General features: G+C 35.8%; 5 protein-coding genes across 5 annotated transcripts; 3 read left to right on the top strand and 2 right to left on the bottom strand.

Moving 5' to 3' along the window:
• LOC104706643 (high mobility group B protein 7-like) lies at positions 880-2640 on the top strand. Its single transcript, XM_010422840.2, has 8 exons — positions 880-1152; positions 1287-1369; positions 1458-1509; positions 1604-1711; positions 1803-1857; positions 1963-2007; positions 2107-2190; positions 2286-2640. Exons 1-8 carry the CDS (start codon positions 1016-1018, stop codon positions 2436-2438), a joined length of 717 nt encoding a protein of 238 aa, XP_010421142.1. The 5' UTR covers positions 880-1015; the 3' UTR covers positions 2439-2640.
• Positions 2687-4890, bottom strand: LOC104706642 (DNA-damage-repair/toleration protein DRT100-like). Its single transcript, XM_010422839.2, has one exon. The coding sequence runs from the start codon at positions 4612-4614 to the stop codon at positions 2848-2850; it is 1767 nt and encodes a 588-aa protein (XP_010421141.1). The 5' UTR covers positions 4615-4890; the 3' UTR covers positions 2687-2847.
• LOC104706641 (mitochondrial intermembrane space import and assembly protein 40) lies at positions 8389-9945 on the top strand. Its single transcript, XM_010422838.1, has 4 exons — positions 8389-8604; positions 8938-8975; positions 9088-9213; positions 9592-9945. Exons 1-4 carry the CDS (start codon positions 8475-8477, stop codon positions 9787-9789), a joined length of 492 nt encoding a protein of 163 aa, XP_010421140.1. The 5' UTR covers positions 8389-8474; the 3' UTR covers positions 9790-9945.
• Positions 10190-14672, top strand: LOC104706640. Its single transcript, XM_010422837.2, has 10 exons — positions 10190-10598; positions 10804-11038; positions 11151-11237; positions 11328-11497; positions 12497-12636; positions 12795-12966; positions 13066-13657; positions 13735-13847; positions 13919-14162; positions 14256-14672. Exons 1-10 carry the CDS (start codon positions 10393-10395, stop codon positions 14484-14486), a joined length of 2190 nt encoding a protein of 729 aa, XP_010421139.1. The 5' UTR covers positions 10190-10392; the 3' UTR covers positions 14487-14672.
• On the bottom strand, positions 15242-17725 carry LOC104706639 (the record flags this gene model as incomplete). The annotated part of the gene is made up of 5 exons (XM_010422835.2): positions 15242-15764; positions 16500-16588; positions 16844-16932; positions 17040-17196; positions 17421-17725. Coding segments are annotated over 5 exons (888 nt in total), but the record flags the coding sequence as incomplete, so codon positions are not given.

Below are 17725 nucleotides of genomic sequence, written 5' to 3'. Positions count from 1 at the left end.
TTTTTTTTTTTTTTTTTTTTTTTAACTTCTTTGATGGAGGAGGAATGAGTTTATGATATTAAACATTCTCTACAATAATTTATTTCGAGTTGGAGGTAAAAAGTTACTATTCCATAATCTCCCAATGATTATCATATTGAAAACAGAGAAGAGAGATAGAGAGGGAGAGTGAGTTAATCATTCCATCTATCTAAACTCTTAGTTTAATTAAGCGAAAAAAACCCACACTAAAACACGAAAGAAAGCACAAAGAAGATTTAACAATATTATTCCACACAAATCCATCATACAACTTGGATTAGAGACGTCTAAAATCTGAAAGTAAGTTTAAAAAAAAAGTCAAGACAATGGTAAAGATTTGAAAGGGAGAGAAGAGAAGTGAGTGATGAGTCTGAGAGATTCTCTGAGTCTGAGGTGCGTGGGTGGTGGTGGGCACAGTAAGCGAGAAGTTGTTATTTCACCTTCCCCATCACCCCCACCCTTAAACCCTTCAAAAGTCTTCTCACCTCTCTGTACCACCACATGCCTATCTTCCCCCTATAGGCTTTTTTTTTCTCACTTTTACCGTTATCAACACTTTTTACTATTCCTTTTAAAAAAAATATTTTTATCAATCAATCCTTTTTTTACCTTTTCTTGCATTAAAAAGACTTATATTGGGCTGGACCAGTAGCGGTTAATCCAAATGGGCCTCATAACCTAAAGCCCATTAATATATTGGGGAACCGCGAATAAAATGAGAACCATCTCCAGATCTAGACCAATACTCGCGTATACGAAAATCAACGGTGGATAGAACGCCAGCTCAACGATCCGTGTCGCCCTAAGAAAAAAAAACATTGCCGCCATAACTTTGGGGAAAAATGTTTCGTTTCCCTCTCAATTCACTCCTTTTTCTTCTCCACCAGTGTCTCTGGAAACCCTTCTTTCTCATCCCAATCCAATCGAATCGAATCGAATCGACTTCTCTCGAGCGATATACAAATCTCACTCTCACATTTCGATCTTTGCGATTATGGCCGGAGCCTCGTCGAATACAAACGCACCGAAGCCGAGGAAGAGAGTCGAAGCGGAAACTAGCAGCAACGCCTCTTCCACTACTACCACCACCACCTTACGTCGTGCTAAAGATGGCAGTGCTTTCGCTCGCTGGTGGTTTTCTTCTCCTTCCTTTAATTCTTTGAATCGGATCTGTGTTTCGATTTTAGGGTTCCCTATTCAGATTAAGCGATTGGGATTTCTAGGGTTTCTCAGAATCTTTATTTTGTGATTTTGAATGGTTTCAGTGAAGGATGTAACAAGAATGTTGCAGTAGCGCTTATTAGCATGCACAACTGCAGTCTCGATGCTAAGATTAGAGTGAATCTGGGTATAATCATCTCTTTGGGTTTTTTTTTCCCCTTCTTATTGTGTATTTCAGTGTTCTCATAATCTCTTTGGATTTGGTTGTTGTTCAGAAGCTCAAGTTGTAGAGACACAAACTGAGGCTAAGAAGAAACCTGCAGAGAAGTAAAACCTCGTTAGCCTTATTTTCTTGTGTTGAAATGATTATGTTTCTATATGTGAGATTGATTGAGTTTCTGATTGTGTTTGTTTTTTGCAGGAAGAAGTCAACATCTGATGAACCTAAGGCAAAGAGAGTTAGAAAGGCTAAGAGCTCTTCTACCTCTAACAAGCCTAAGCGACCTCTTACTGCCTTTTTTATCTTCATGTATTGTTAACTTGTCTCATACTTACTTTTGTTGATTATTTTTTTATATATTCTCTTCAGGATGGTGCTGATGTTAGCTTTCCCTTTGCAGGAATGATTTCCGTAAAACTTATAGCGAGGAGAATCCATCTAATAATGTTAAGGATGTAAGACTTTATGTTTATCTGGGTTCAATTACTGTATTTGAGTTCTATGCCTAGTGTTTATGAGGTTGGCTCAACTGTTTTATGTGTATTTATATATGATTCTAGGTTGCTAAACGCGGTGGTGAAAAGTGGAAGTCTTTGTCTGAGGAAGTGAGTTGTTATCTTTTTTTGTTTTCTTTCCTAGTTTAATGGTGATTTGTTTATGGCTTTTTTTATCTAAAACTCTGGTTGTGTTTCTTGATCTTATAGGAGAAGAAAGTTTATACGGATAAAGCTGCTGAACTAAAGGCAGAATATAACAAGAAAATGGAGAACAATGATGCTGATGAGGAAGTATGAGTTTTTACTATAAATGGGTTGTCCTTTGTTTTTTTCTCATTTTATACGTGGAATCTTGAATGTTGAGATGATGTTGATGACTATTTCAGGAGGAGGATCAGGAGAAGCAATCTGATGATGCTGAGGAGGAACAAGCTGATGATGCTGAGGAGACTGAGGAGAAGGAAGTTGAGAACGCAGATGATGACAACAAAGATGCTGAAGGTAAAGAAGAGGAAGAAGAGGTTTTGGATGACTACTAGACATGTTATGCTCGTTCTTTGGGGGTCTAGTCTTATTGAAATGGATATCTCTAATCGTTGTGATGCGTTGTACATTAAGCTTTTATCATGAAGTTAGTTATCTGATGGTACTGTAGTTGTGAGCAGGTGGGTTTTTTGTAGTTCTTGGAAATGGTAATTCCTTTTGTTTAGACAAGTAATGAAGCTTATGTTTTTCGTTTTACCAATGCTCAGGAGGAGTAAAAGTAGTAATAATAATTTATTTTAGATGAAATTGAAAACAGAATCAGATTGAAACAATAGAATTGTAAGAAAAGAGTAAAAGACAAATAGAAGATATCATCTATTTTGAAGAAATGCGTAAAAGTAATAGGGGACTAAGATAATAAAGTCAGCGTTGGACTGGCCACTTCAGAACGTGTGTTTGGTTTCACTTCATTGTCTTCCTACAAGCTGGTAATGGCTTGCCACATAGGCAAAGGTTATGCAGATAAGCAGCTGCAGGAAAGATGTTGAATGGTCTTCCTTGTGGAATCAGTCCGCATAATTTGTTGGCTCTGAAACTCACATGTTTCATTGTCTTGATGTTCAATAAGCTATCCGGGATTCTTCCTGTAAGTGCATTGATCGAGAGGTCGAGCCAGTTAAGCTGCGCTAGCTGTCCCAGAGCTTGAGGTATGCCTCCTGTAATGTGATTTCTTGAGATGTCCAGTCTCACAAGTTCAACAAGGTTTGTTATTGAACTTGGGATTTGTCCACTGATTTTGTTGCTCCCTATGTTGAGAACTTTCAGGTTCAAGCTTTCTGTGAAATCAGGGATCCTCCCTGAGATTTGGTTGTTGGTGAGATGGACCTCTTCCAAGAAGCTGCTTGTCTTATTGTTTAACAGGCTTGAAAGCGACCCCGTCACAAGATTTGAACTCAGATCAATGGACGCGACTCCTTCAGGCAACTTCAGCTTGGAGAGATCGAACCTGAGCTGGTTCTTTGAGAGCTTCACTTTCTGAACATTGGTCATGCTTGTGAGGAAAGCCGAAACATCACCTGTCAGAAAGTTGTCAGACAAATCTAGCGAGGTCAAGGCCGTTGGTCTTGTTAGCTTTGGAAAGGTTCCTCTCAGTTTGCAACCAGCCAAGTTGATATCTGAGAGTTGCTTGTCTCTGATCCAGCTTGGAATTGCGCCAATGTTAAGATTGTTATATGATAGATCAATGGACAGTAGAGAAGGAAATCCTCTGGCTACAACAGCAGGCAGAGGATCAGAGAACTGGTTTCTCGAGAGGTTGAGAGACCATAGATTCTGCAGTCTTGTAATGGATGCTGGTATGTGACCGATGAACTTGTTGCCGCTTAACTGAAGGGTAGTGAGTGACTTCAGATTGCTGATTCGATCTGAGAGTGGTCCGGTCAGACCATTGCGCTCCAACGACATGATCTGAAGCTTCCCTAAGCTGTAAACAGAAACTGGTAACCCTCCGGATAATCTGTTGCTGGAGAGAAAAAGATTGGTTAAACTCTGAAACTGGCCTATGAAATCTGGGATTGGTCCAGACAACAAATTGGAGCTGAGATCAAGACTATCAAGTTTGAGGAGGTTCTTGAAAGTCACTGGGATTGGACCGGAAAAGGAATTCCGAGCCAAACTCATAATAGTAAGGCGTCTCAAGTTCCCCAAACTCGGCGGGACAAGACCTGAGAAGCGGTTTCCAGATAATGAAAGAGTGTCCAACAATGGAAGACGGCCTAAAAGAGAAGGAACATTGCCTTGGAGAGAATTATCATCGAGTACGAGCTGGCGAAGACTGGTCAGATTAGAGAAGCTGTTGGGGATTGAACCACTGATGAATTTGGTTCCAGTAATGGACAAAACCACAAGAGATCGGAGATTACCCAGTGAAGGTGATAGTGTGCCTTTCATGTAAAGAGTAGGCTCGTTCGCAGGGCATTGCAACACCAAGTTGGTGACTTCTCCCGTGGCTCGATTGCATAAAACACCTTCCCAGTCTTCATTGCAACAATCTTCACCAACCCACGAATCCAGAACACCTGTTGTGTCCTTGATGATGCTTGACTTGAAACTCAGAAGTGATGCTCTGTCTTTGCTCGAACAGATTACTTCTGCTGATGATGAGTGAACAAAATTATGAAGAAGAGCAGAAACAAACAAGAGATTCAAAACCCATTTTAGATTTTGCATTTTGGGAAAACGGGTTTGTTTTTCTGATCGGTTTAACAAAAAAAAAATGGTTAAAAATAAGAACTCTGTTTCAGACAAAAGGATCTGACAAAGAGTTAACTTTGGCTCGAATTGGGATAAAGTGAAGTGAACAGAAACTGTTTTATTATTGTTCCTTCACTTATACAGGAAGGTATTATAAATTTATAATGATCAATCCCTCCCCAAACAAAAAAAAAATAGAGAGCTGCAAAAAGTTATTTTGTTTTCACTTTAATCAAAACCCAAAACAAAAAAACAAAAATCTGAGTGAATTGGTTGAATAAGTCTGGTTGGATCTTGAAAAATAACCCACCTTTACTTATAGGAGTGGTGAAAAAAAGAGAATAAAACCTAAAAAGAAGTTTGAAAAAATATTACACAAAAGGTCTTGAAGAGATTCACATGGAGAATTGTGACCGTTGGATTGATTCACGAGGATCCCCATTTTGTTTTCGAACGTTGGAGCGCAACTCAGTTTGAATATTTTGTTTTACGCTTTGTTTTTACATTATAACCATTCTTCTTCTTCTTCTTCTTTGGGTAAAAAAAAAAAAAAACATGGAAAAGCTCTCATCATTAATAAATTCATGTGAATTCGTGATATTGGCCACTATTTGTCTCTGTGAATAAACAATTCAAAGAAAGTTGTTAAAAATTCGTATTTGTAAAGTATTCGATCGACTTTTTTTGTAATATGATAATGAATAGGTTTACATTTGCGGATATTAATAAAATACAAAACTAAAAGATTCAACTAAGCCTAAAAAGGAAAATAATAGCGATAAACCAGGTGCATGATATAGTTTTCCTTTAATTATTTGTTTTGTTGGTTGCACTATCGATGTCTATTAAATACATACTTGATCATTTTTGAATTAAGGTACTTTGTTAGCAATCACGTATTATCACAAATTCCTATTGTTAGAAAAATAAACAATTAATGAGATACGTTTATAGATTAGGATTTATTTTTGGTTAGAGATTTGATTAACCAGTGAACACCAAACCTATCTAGTATTTTGAGGATGGGTTGCTAGAGAAGATAGGATACTATTTAAACGTTGAACATTCATAGTGATGTTTCATTTTACCAACCTTTTTGATTTGAGATATATTTTATTTTATCTTATACTATAAGATAAAATAAGATATATTATTGGATATGGCCTTCGTTGAAAATTTTACTATTATATCGAGGCTAATTATAGCAACTTAGTTGGTTTGATATGATAATTAGACAAATCAAGATGGGAATTAAAACATTAGATATGGGTGGTTAGACTATTAGGGCCGCAACTCATATATCAAAAGAGTCGAAACCATTTTTTCTTTTTTCCCGTAGACTAAATCATTATTAATTTCTGTTAATTGCATCAACAAAACAAACAAACAACTACAAAGTGTATTTTTGTAATCGACAATAACACAGCTCCCAACCCCATCAATTATGTGGTCACCAAAGACAACTTTGTGTAGACCAATAAAAAAGCTAGAAATGATAATTCAAGTGTAAATAGTTCAATAACAACTTGATACACTATTGATTAGTTATCATCCCATATCATAATTATTACTTTTTCAATAAATTGACTTAATATGATACTACCTTTTAATACATACATATATATATATTTTTTAAAATTGAATATATGATATTAGTACCCGTAATTAACAGTATTAAAATCAGCTTCTAATCATTTGGTATGTAATTTTCTTTTCTCATAAGATATTATTAATCGTCAAGGGAGCATAGATACGCAATATGTTAAATGGGTTAAATGTTGAGAGTTTGTTCTGAAACTTTATATGCTGTTCTTTGCTGTAAGGCTTTTGATTTCGATTTGTTTAATTTTCTTTCTCTCAAGTGTATTTAAAAGCGTCAATTGCGGCTTGATGCAAGAATGGTCCATGTAGGACATAACCAAACCATATAATATACGTCCTTTTTCAAATATTATGTATTGCTCACATTAGACATACTAGCCATTCCAACTTCGAGTTATCTACTATTACAAACCACAAGATTACAAGTTTGTCAACATATATTATATTATATGTAGTTTATATATAACATTTATGTTCTTCCAATTGGGAATGCAATATGTTTATATGCTGAATTATATATGTTTGAAGTATAACTTCTTTTGTTACATCAGATAATTTTATAAAATTTAAGTGCATAAAATGTGTCTTAATCAGTTTTGCATTTGCAGCTACAAAGAGGTGTTGAAAGATATACCTAGGGTGTTTCAATATAAGTGATGTTTAAAGTTTTGAGGCACACATATATATATATATATANATATATATATATATATATATATATATATATATATATATATATATATATATATATTTGTGTGCTAACTTAAAATGTCATTTCTTATCTAATATATATTTTTTAAATCCATAAAACAAAGAAAAGTATAATTTCAGTGTTCAAAAAAATTTTAAAATATATTTTGCGATGAAAATTAAAACAATTTCCCTCTAAAATCACCTATATGCTGAAAGAAAGAGAGAGTAAGAAAATGACACCATGACACCTAAATGAGATATAATTAGACAAAGAAAATGAATTATATACTTTTTTTTTGTCAACTATTAGACCACGATAAGCCGGTTTATTAGCCAAATCCCTACAAATATACATTTATAAGGAACATAACTCGATTTCTATTGTCATGGTGGCTTTTACAATTGGATTTAACAGTAACCATTGCATTAAAGTCACTTCACGGATTCTATCGATATTTTATCACGCAAATTGTAGCATAACTCGCATAAAACCAAATCGGAAGCTACACCATCTTTTTATCAAATTTTAATGATTATTTTTCTAGTCATATAATTCTCGTTTGACGTTGAATTTGTTATAAACCATGTTTCTCTCTTGATGTTTGGTTGTATTGAGGGACAAACAAAAAAATATCAAATTAAGAGCACTTCCATCCATAAGAACTCCAAAGAGTTTGTTAAACAAGAAAATATATTAATATCTAAATATGATTTTCTATAATTAATTTTAGTGCTAGATTCTTTTAATCTCCATTCTCCAACATGCAAAATTTTAAATCCAACATGACAAATCATGTCTCATTAATTATAATTTGGTGTTGGTAACTTAAAAACTTCAAAAAAAATTATTATATTATTGAATAAAATATTTTGATCTTAATTTTCAATATTATATTTGATTTATAAATTAATAAATCTGTATATTAATTAGAAAGCGGAAAGAACATTTATATTATTTAGAATCTTTTCATTAGTTTTATAAAACTTTTATAAAATCCCAAAAAAAAAAAAGTTAATAAAAATAGTTTGCACTAATCCTTAACCTATAAACATAATTATTAACTAACGAAAAAGGTCTTCAAAATTTGAATGCGAGAAAAAGTGTGTTTCGATATTGACAGCCAGAAGAATTGATGATAATGGGAGTCGTTACTTATATATGTCGATAAGATTCACAAAGCCATTTTTGTGTTTCTGGGTTTTATATTACAAAAGTTTGACCCTACTTTCACTTTGACAACCTAAGATTCAAATCAGTATATACACTTAACCTTTTTTTCTTTTTTTTCTTCCGCTGTTGTTTATAATCTATATCGTTCAATTAGGTTCTTTTATTCAAACCAATGGTGATCAAAACAATTGGCAACAAATAATTTAAAGCCCGGCCCATATTGACTTATCTGGGCCTTCTTTTTGATTTCGATTTTCGAAATTGACTCTTAAAGTCGACGCATTTCTTCAGAGAGGGGGATGGATCTCTCTTCTTCGGCGGCTAACCAAATTCCTAATCGGAGGTTTTAGCAGTAATTGTAATTCTCAAAATGGGTCAAGCTCAGAGTGACGAGAACTCGATTCCATCGACGACGACGAACACTCCTCCTTCTACGAATTCGCCGCGTGATTCTCATGGCGATAATACTTCGTCGCCATCGATGGATTCTCTCCTCGCTGGTTCGTAATCGTTTCTTTTTTTGTGTGTGTTCTGTATCTCGCTTTTATGGATTTGGAGATTGCTTTGGTCCTGTGTTTGATTGGTAACGATGAAATGGTGTTATAGTATTGAAATTTGCGATTCTCGATAGTATCAATTCAAAATATTGTTCTTCCTTGTAGGAAGATTCTCAAGTCTTTGATTTTTATAGTTTCTATGGGGATACAACCTAAGAAAGCTTTTTTGATTCCATCTTTGTATCCCTCAAGAAACACTTTTATGTATTCTCTCTGTTGTTTGGTCTCTGACTCTCTGCGATTTATGACATTATTGTACTCTCTTCAATATCACAGAAGCTGCAGCTTATGGTGAAGATGAGAATGAGAATGAGGTTTTCTTTTTTCAACTTCGTTCATTATTCAGTTATATCCACATGATTTTTTTTTTTTTTTTTTTGCTTTGAATGAATTACCGAGTTATCTGACAAATACCAAATCCATCAGTCGCTTGAAGCAAAGGCACAGAGAGCTCTCGATTGTCCTTGCATAGCAGATTTGCGTAATGGCTCTTGTGGCTCTCAGTTCTCTGAGGCGTTCCTTTGCTTTCTCAAAAGCACTGCTGAAGAAAAGGTAATTTCTAACTGAACGTTATTAGATTGTTTAGGATTATGATGTAACCTCACCTGAAAAATGCTCGAAACACTAGATGTATGATGATGGAAACTCAACCGAAATGCTCCTAAAAATTGACACATTGATGTTAGTTGTTTCTCTTTCGTTTACATTTTGTGCCCTTTAGATGAGAAGCTTCACAATTATCTTGATTATGCTGTTGTTGTTTCAGTGATCAGACTTGAGTATTTTATATTGTTTTGGATTAGTGTAACCTCAACTCAAATACTCATTAACATTGGCTATAGTTTGTCTTTTTCGTTATTACATTTTTTGTGCCATTTAGAAGGCAAGTTTACAAAGATATTGTATGTGTGGTTGTTGTTGTTGTTGCAGGGATCAGACTGTGTGAATCCATTTGTAGCATTGCAAAGCTGTATCAAAGCCAACCCGGATGCATTCTCTAATTCGGTTACAGAGGACGAAGAAGAAAAAACCGAGAAAAAAGAAGAGCAGCCGCCTGTGCAAGACCATAGAATCATCCCGCCTCTCTGGGCGAAAGACCCTCCTCGCAGTAACAACTCCAAGCTTTAGAAGATCAAAACAACAATGGAGTCAGCATTTAGTAGCTATTGTTTCCTCTACATGACAACAAACAGAAGAGAGTTAAAGATGACCATAATCAATGGTCGTGTAGATCAACACTGTTCTTTTTTTTTTTTTTAATAAAATGTTTTGAGATTTTTAGTTGTTAAAACACTACATTGACTAACAAACTGAATCGTTGAACAAAAAAAAAAAAAAACAAATTGAATCATCATTGTGTTAATCCAAGGTAGTAAACCAAACGGTTTAAGCTACAATAACCGACCGGTTTAATTCGGTTTGATTAGAGATATTAATTAGATTTGTTAATAATAGCTTTTAGTTAATAAAAATCGCATTAACTAATCTTCTTGTGTTACAAATAACTAATCTTTCTTTCTCACTTAAGAATACTGCGAAGCGTACACGGATAAGGGAGATCTCTCTGCATAGTAGAGTTGCGTACTAAGGAGGAGTCTGCGAAGCTTGCACACGAAGAAAGCAAATATAACTAAGAGAGGAATCTAATTCGGGAAGTGAATCCGAGAAGCAATCTAGGGTTACGATTTTACCAATTCTGATCTGATTCATTCATTGTGGTGATTTTTTCCGATGGAAGAAGACGGTGGCGGCGGTGCGAAAGTTGGAGCGCTGGAGAATTTCATGAGGACGCATCAGAGTTCTTTGAAATCTTTGTTCCACCGGAAGAAAACGTCCTCTGGTCGCGATGGTGATGCTTCTCCGTCGCCTATCGCTTCCCCGAAACCTATTCCTCAGCTCTCTCTTCTCGCTAATTCCGTCGTCTCCCGTTGTTCAAAGTAAACTACTCTCTCTCTCTCTCTCTCTTAGATTCTTCAACATTTTCGAGATTCATATACGTCTCGGATCCTGGGTTTATACTTGCGATTGCTTAATCTTTATTACGCGATGTGATTATTCCTTACTGTTCTGGGCTATACTTGGGAATTGGTGTTTTTGTGAATTGATTTTAGGGAAATTTCTTTGGGTTTTGCCAATTTTCAGGATCCTTGAAATAGCCACAGAAGACCTGCAACATCATTTTGATGTTGAGTTGCCTGAGAGTGTTAAGCAGCTTTTGACATATGCAAGGAACTTTTTAGAGTTCTGCTCTTTTCATGCACTTCACCAAGTTATGAAGAAGCCTGATTACCTAAGTGATCCAGAGTTCCGTCAGCTTATGTTTGATATGATGCTTGCTTGGGAGACCCCAAGTGTTACAAGTGAGCAGGAGAACAAAGTGAGAAATCTTATCTCTCTGGTTTCCATTTTTTGGTGTTTTTTTTTTTTTAATTTAAAAAGAAATATTTGGATTGATCTTCTTGTTTTTGTCTCAAATTTGCCAAGTTTAGGATGCAGCATCTCCCTCCAAGCAGGACTTAGAGGATGAGGATGGGTGGTCGCTATTCTATTCGAGTCCCACAAATATGGCTATGCAGGTTATTACCATTTTAAACTTCCTTTGTTTATGCATTATTCATGATCGGAAGGACTGAACTGACTTCTCTACTGAAAACTTTGCTTATTAGGTTGATGAAAAAAAGTCTGTTGGGCAAGAGGCTTTTGCAAGAATTGCTCCGGTTTGTCCTGCCATTGCAGATGCAATAACTGTACATAATCTTTTTGATGCACTGACTAGCTCGTCAGCCCACAGGCTTCATTTCCTTGTATATGACAAATACATCCGCACACTTGACAAGTATGAACTTACCACTACTTATTTCCATTCCTTTAATATACTTTTCTGCATTTGTTTACTTGATGCACCATCTAAGTGTTATGACACATTGGTGGTTTTGAAATTTTGGTCTCCTTTTCTGGTACTTTAAATACTTCAGTCTACTTCTGTAGTATCTACTTACTTATTCTTACCTCAAACACGCCTAATGATCCCTTAGCTGGCAACATATTACGTCAAAAGACTATTGCTTTCTAATTAATATAATGTTGAAGATGATTTAAATTTTCTGTGGCTCATTTAATGCTATCCATTATCTAAAGCAGGAATCAATCNCCTCCAAGCAGGACTTAGAGGATGAGGATGGGTGGTCGCTATTCTATTCGAGTCCCACAAATATGGCTATGCAGGTTATTACCATTTTAAACTTCCTTTGTTTATGCATTATTCATGATCGGAAGGACTGAACTGACTTCTCTACTGAAAACTTTGCTTATTAGGTTGATGAAAAAAAGTCTGTTGGGCAAGAGGCTTTTGCAAGAATTGCTCCGGTTTGTCCTGCCATTGCAGATGCAATAACTGTACATAATCTTTTTGATGCACTGACTAGCTCGTCAGCCCACAGGCTTCATTTCCTTGTATATGACAAATACATCCGCACACTTGACAAGTATGAACTTACCACTACTTATTTCCATTCCTTTAATATACTTTTCTGCATTTGTTTACTTGATGCACCATCTAAGTGTTATGACACATTGGTGGTTTTGAAATTTTGGTCTCCTTTTCTGGTACTTTAAATACTTCAGTCTACTTCTGTAGTATCTACTTACTTATTCTTACCTCAAACACGCCTAATGATCCCTTAGCTGGCAACATATTACGTCAAAAGACTATTGCTTTCTAATTAATATAATGTTGAAGATGATTTAAATTTTCTGTGGCTCATTTAATGCTATCCATTATCTAAAGCAGGAATCAATCTTTTTGAATCTTTTTCTTGCCCTCTTATATTTGTAGGATTTTCAAGGCTGCAAAAAGCACTCTAGGACCTTCAGCTGCCAATCTTCAGCTTGGCAAGGGAGAAATAGTTCTTGATATGGATGGTGCAAATCCTGTTTTACCGGTTCTTAAACACGTGGGCATCTCAGCATGGCCTGGTAAACTTCTGGAGAGATCTCTGCATATAGTCATGTTAGTTATTCTAATCTTCTGCAGTGGCATTATACCTTAAGCAAAAGGAGAAAGATGAAAACTGTGGTTCTAATTTGTTGGTTTTGTTTCCATCTCAATATTTATCAAGCATTTCCTTTTGTAGGTAAACTGACACTTACCAACTGTGCTCTATATTTTGATTCAATGGGTGGTGGTGATAAGCCCATGCGATATGATCTCACTGAAGACACAAAACAGGTCATCAAACCTGAGTTGACAGGGCCATTGGGTGCTCGCATCTTTGATAAAGCCATCATGTACAAATCAATTCTAGTGTAAGTGTGCTAATGGACTATAGTCTATAGTATTATGTCTGTCTCGTTTTCTGTGCTCGTGGATTTATATATTTGCTTTATCTTGTTCTGTATGTACAGGCAAGAGCCGGTATATTTTGAGTTTACAGAGTTTAAAGGCAATGCTCGTCGAGACTACTGGTTGGGAATATGTCTGGAAATCCTTCGTGTACAATGGTTCATACGAAGATACAACTTTAAAGGGATTCAACGATCAGAAATACTTGCAAGAGCAATCCTTGGCATATTCCGGTACCGTGCAATAAAGGAAGCTTTTCAAGTCTTCTCTTCCCAATACAAAACACTGCTTATATTTAACCTGGCAGAAAGTCTCCCTGGTGGAGATATGGTCTTAGAAGCTCTATCCAGCCGTGTCTCTCGCATAACCACTGATGCTCCTTCTGATGCCGGTTTTGTTCAGTATATGAAATGGCCCTCAAACTTATCTCCAGTCTCACTCAAATTGCTTGAGCATTTTGGCTTGAATCTAGAGACTGAAACAAATATGGGTGAAGAAATGACAATCATAGGAGATTTTTGTGTTGGGGAGACGAGTCCATTAGAGATAGCTCTGAAACAGTCAATCCTAGACACAGACAGGGCTGAAGCTGCTCAGGCGACTGTGGAACAAGTGAAAGTAGAAGGAATTGACACTAACGTTGCAGTTATGAAGGTATCGTGAGATGCTTCCTTATTCATCTTTTTCCTTTTTCTTTGCTAGTACTATATTAACCAATAGTCACATTGCAGGAGCTATTGTTACCTTTCATCAAACTAGGCTTGCGTATAAATCTCTTAGCCTCTTGGCAAGATCCTTATAAATCAACAGTGTTCATGATCTTAGTCAGCTATTTGATCATCAGGTAAGATTTCAGAATTTTTGACATGATGAAAAAGGTTGATTAGAGTGAAAAAGTCTTGTTATGTTGTGCAGTGGGTGGATTGGTTTCATACTACCGTCAATATTAGTCATAGTGGCTATAGTGATGTTGTGGCGTAAGCAGTTCAACAAAGGGAAAGAGCCAAAAGCTGTTCGAGTGAAGGCTCCACCAAGTAAAAACGCAGTGGAGCAGCTACTCGTGCTACAAGACGCAATCAGCCAGTTTGAGTCGCTAATCCAAGCAGTTAACGTTGGTCTCCTCAAAATAAGAGCCATTACTCTTGCAATTCTTCCTCAGGTATAATGTTACAAAAACTAATGATGACGGCTTAAAATAAATCGGAGAGTCTGTGGTTAATAATAACTCTTTGTCTCTCTAATATGTTTTCAGGCTACAGATACAACAGCTATATCGCTTGTGGCAGTGGCAGTTATATTGGCGGTTGTTCCAGTGAAGTACTTAATAACGATTGCGTTTGTAGAGTGGTTCACGAGGGAAGTCGGGTGGAGGAAAGCGAGTAGTGACCGGTTAGAGAGGCGGATAAGGGAATGGTGGTTTAGGGTACCAGCAGCTCCTGTTCAACTCATTAGACCCGATGATGGCAAGAAGAAGAAGAAATGACGCTCTCACACGCATTGTCTCTCTTTCTAGACATGCTTTTAATTTTAGGATTTTCGTTTTATCCCCATTCTAAGTAAGATTCAGGTTTATTCATCAGACATATGAGACGCACAAATTCGTTTCAGCAGAAGTAATTTGCACAAATTCGTTTCACAAATTAATACAAGTTAGTCTTATCTTCATTAAGTATGAAACTACCCATAATGAAAAACCATTTCCTTTCATCTATTCTACGTAGACATGATACTAAATGTAGTAGACGTAACTTAATGCATGTATACAATATAAGTTTTATAGTTTAATGTTTGTACGTATACCATATAGTGTAATATATATACACTAGATTAGTTTGCATGTATACAATATGTTAAAATACGTACGCACATGTAGTAGGGGTTACGTTTCTAGATAAGGGTTTCCTGATATCATTGAACTATTTTATTCATTCCATTATGGGTTTAATATACTAGTGCAAACAAAAACTATTAGATGAAATCCATGCACAACTATTGTTCTAGAGAAATGATGATTATCACATCTTGAAGACTGTCACAAATATTACTCGACTAAGACTATCGATAAAAATGTCAGGTCCAAATATGTTAAAACAATTAGACCTAAAAATGCAAATCAAAGTCAGTCCAATGATAATTCAATTCTTAACATGAAAAAAAAAAACAGAAACAAAATGATAATGAGTTTGACTATCGATAAAAATGGTATATTCCAATATGTTAAAGCAATTTAGACCTAAATATATGAAAATCTTATCAAATATAGACCCCAAATAATAGCAAGTAATAACCACTTGAAAAATATAAAGAAAAAAACTCCTCAAAGTAAATAACAGCAGGAGCAAAACATAACATCAAAGTCTGAGAAAGAGTTTGAGAAAGAGTTTAAGAAAGAGTTTGAGAAAGAGTCTGAGGGGGAGAGAGAGAGAGAAAGATAGACTTCTTTACCAACAGAATGTTCTCATATGACGACAAGATCCCATTGCTGTCCTTAGCATTTCACCAGCACGACCACATCATTTGGGCACTCCACAAAACTTCCGGGACATAAAGAAGTTGAAGTCATTGTGAAAGAAGCCGATTAATTTCAGCCATGAGGAAGCAGCCTTTTCACACATCTCTATCTTCTGATTGTCTGATGTCCCAGGCATGATCCACACATTACCAAAGACCTTGTAAGTCACTGCAGCAAATGGAGGAAGTTCAACTTTTGTTTCACCTGACACTCCGTTTTCTTTCCCCTTAACATCTTTACCATTTGTTTCTGAGAGAAATCACAAGCAAAAAACTAGTTAATATCGAAGAAAATTATTATAAAGAAACATTGGAAAATGTAATCAATCAATCACTTGTTTAGAAAGATATCAACACCAATACGATGACCAGAAGTTAACTAGTTGTACTTACTAAAAGACTGACTTTACTCTAAGAAAATAATAGAATCAAGCTCAAGAGACCCTTACTTATTTAGCTAAAAGGAAGTAAGTGTCTTGTTAAAACAAGAAAACGTATTTAGAAACTGAAGATATATAAGACTTTCATGCAGAGAAAAGAGTGGCTAGGATTGGTATATGCAACTTCTCCATCTCATGTGATCTATCAAAAATTAATACCAAAAAGAGACTAATCCCCTATCGATAAGAAGAGTCTGATTATTACTCAAGTTAAAGCCTGACCCGTACTCCTCTTCAAAAGCTAATTAAACAGAGAGAGACTAAATAGGAAAACCACAATCATCATCCTTTAATTCTCCCATGATTAAGGTACTACTAAAAATCAATCAACCTCAATAACTATCTATTAGTTATATAAATATGGTTTCCAGATATGAATATCAGATATCACTATAACAAATCATCATTTTCCAAAGTAGCATACAACCTAACAAGAACAAAGTTCGGGAACTATATGTATAAATCTGTTGAACTACGTGAATAGTTTAGCACGCACAACTTTTATATCTTATGTATAATTGTTAAGTCTCAAATGACCAAAGTACCTGGAAAGTTTGGCTTCAGTGAATGGTACGTTAGGAAAACGGTAGACATATCCTTATTGTCCACTGGTGGAATTGGATAAATGGGATACCTAAAATAATTCCAATTCAAATATCATCACAATTAGGATTTACGGATACATTATATATTTGGAGTAAGACAGCAACTAACATCACAATATACATCATGGGAAGCATGCATGAATCATATAAAAGCAAGTTATTGTGAAATGACAGGCATATAGTATATATGCCTCATGGAGAGACGGTGAACAATTAAGTAATCACTTTGTAGCCTAATTAAGAACATGCTAAAACTGAACAAGATAATAGAAAACACGACATACCAAGCAATCGAAATCCAGCTATATGGAGAAAGATCTGAACTTTTCAGAGTAGTCAATCCAGGGTGCTGCTTAGCTAGTCTATCGGTGATCTACAATATACATAAACAAGAAAACAAAAAACACTTTCCATTTAACCAATGACTTATGGAGAACCAATCCAACATCAAAAGGGAAAATAAAGATTACTATAAGATACCATGGAAGTAAGAGGTTCTCTTAGGAACGGCTTATCTGTCTCATTATATTGAAAATAAAGGTAGCCCAAGTGATCAGCATTCACATCCCGTTTGCCAGAAGAGTCAGGTTCAGCAGATCCTGTCACTGTACCATCATCTACTCCAGTCGCAGAGCTCCTACATTCAGAATCAATTACTTGAAAGAGCTACATTACAATAGTCAAATTCTAATCATAAACACACAAGAATCTTGAGAAAACTTCAAAAAGACATAAACTTTATAGCTCCTTATGAACACTAGACAACAAAACTAGACCCACAGAACCGATTCCACCACAAAGCCACAAACTTTCATATCAAACCTTGTTACCAATGAAGCAATAAGACAATAAAAATCGAACCTTGGATCATCATCAGTGAAGGGTTTGAGGGTGAAGATCTGAATGGCAGAGAGTGAAGGAACAAAGTGATGGTTAACCTTCTCGTCGATGCCTTCCACGGAAAGAGAAACTTTACGACCAAAGGAGCTCCACTTATCAACGGCAGACCAAATGTCTTGAAGGACGATGCAAGGCCTTCTCACTTCTTCATCTTCTGCTTTGGCTCCTGATGATGACGACGATCCCTTTGTCTGCAAAACAGACCCGATTACAATATTCGGATCCTTAAACCGGGTTGGAATAAGACCATAACTTTTCAAAAACTC

Source organism: Camelina sativa, chromosome 8, assembly GCF_000633955.1.
Source record: "Camelina sativa cultivar DH55 chromosome 8, Cs, whole genome shotgun sequence".
In the NCBI taxonomy this organism is placed as follows: Eukaryota; Viridiplantae; Streptophyta; class Magnoliopsida; order Brassicales; family Brassicaceae; genus Camelina; species Camelina sativa.
This window is presented reverse-complemented; position numbering and strand designations above follow the sequence as displayed.

Coding starts and splice junctions, on each gene's coding strand:
- LOC104706640 (XM_010422837.2), top strand. CDS start 10,393: ATGGAAGAAGACGGTGGCGGCGGTGCGAAAGTTGGAGCGCTGGAGAAT. Junction 11,039..11,150: donor CAAGTGAGCAGGAGAACAAA/GTGAGAAATCTT, acceptor TGCCAAGTTTAG/GATGCAGCATCTCCCTCCAA. Junction 13,848..13,918: donor GTCAGCTATTTGATCATCAG/GTAAGATTTCAG, acceptor TATGTTGTGCAG/TGGGTGGATTGGTTTCATAC.
- LOC104706642 (XM_010422839.2), bottom strand. CDS start 4,614: ATGCAAAATCTAAAATGGGTTTTGAATCTCTTGTTTGTTTCTGCTCTT.
- LOC104706643 (XM_010422840.2), top strand. CDS start 1,016: ATGGCCGGAGCCTCGTCGAATACAAACGCACCGAAGCCGAGGAAGAGA. Junction 1,370..1,457: donor TAAGATTAGAGTGAATCTGG/GTATAATCATCT, acceptor GTTGTTGTTCAG/AAGCTCAAGTTGTAGAGACA. Junction 1,712..1,802: donor ACTGCCTTTTTTATCTTCAT/GTATTGTTAACT, acceptor TTCCCTTTGCAG/GAATGATTTCCGTAAAACTT.
- LOC104706641 (XM_010422838.1), top strand. CDS start 8,475: ATGGGTCAAGCTCAGAGTGACGAGAACTCGATTCCATCGACGACGACG. Junction 8,605..8,937: donor GATGGATTCTCTCCTCGCTG/GTTCGTAATCGT, acceptor TCAATATCACAG/AAGCTGCAGCTTATGGTGAA. Junction 9,214..9,591: donor AAAGCACTGCTGAAGAAAAG/GTAATTTCTAAC, acceptor TTGTTGTTGCAG/GGATCAGACTGTGTGAATCC.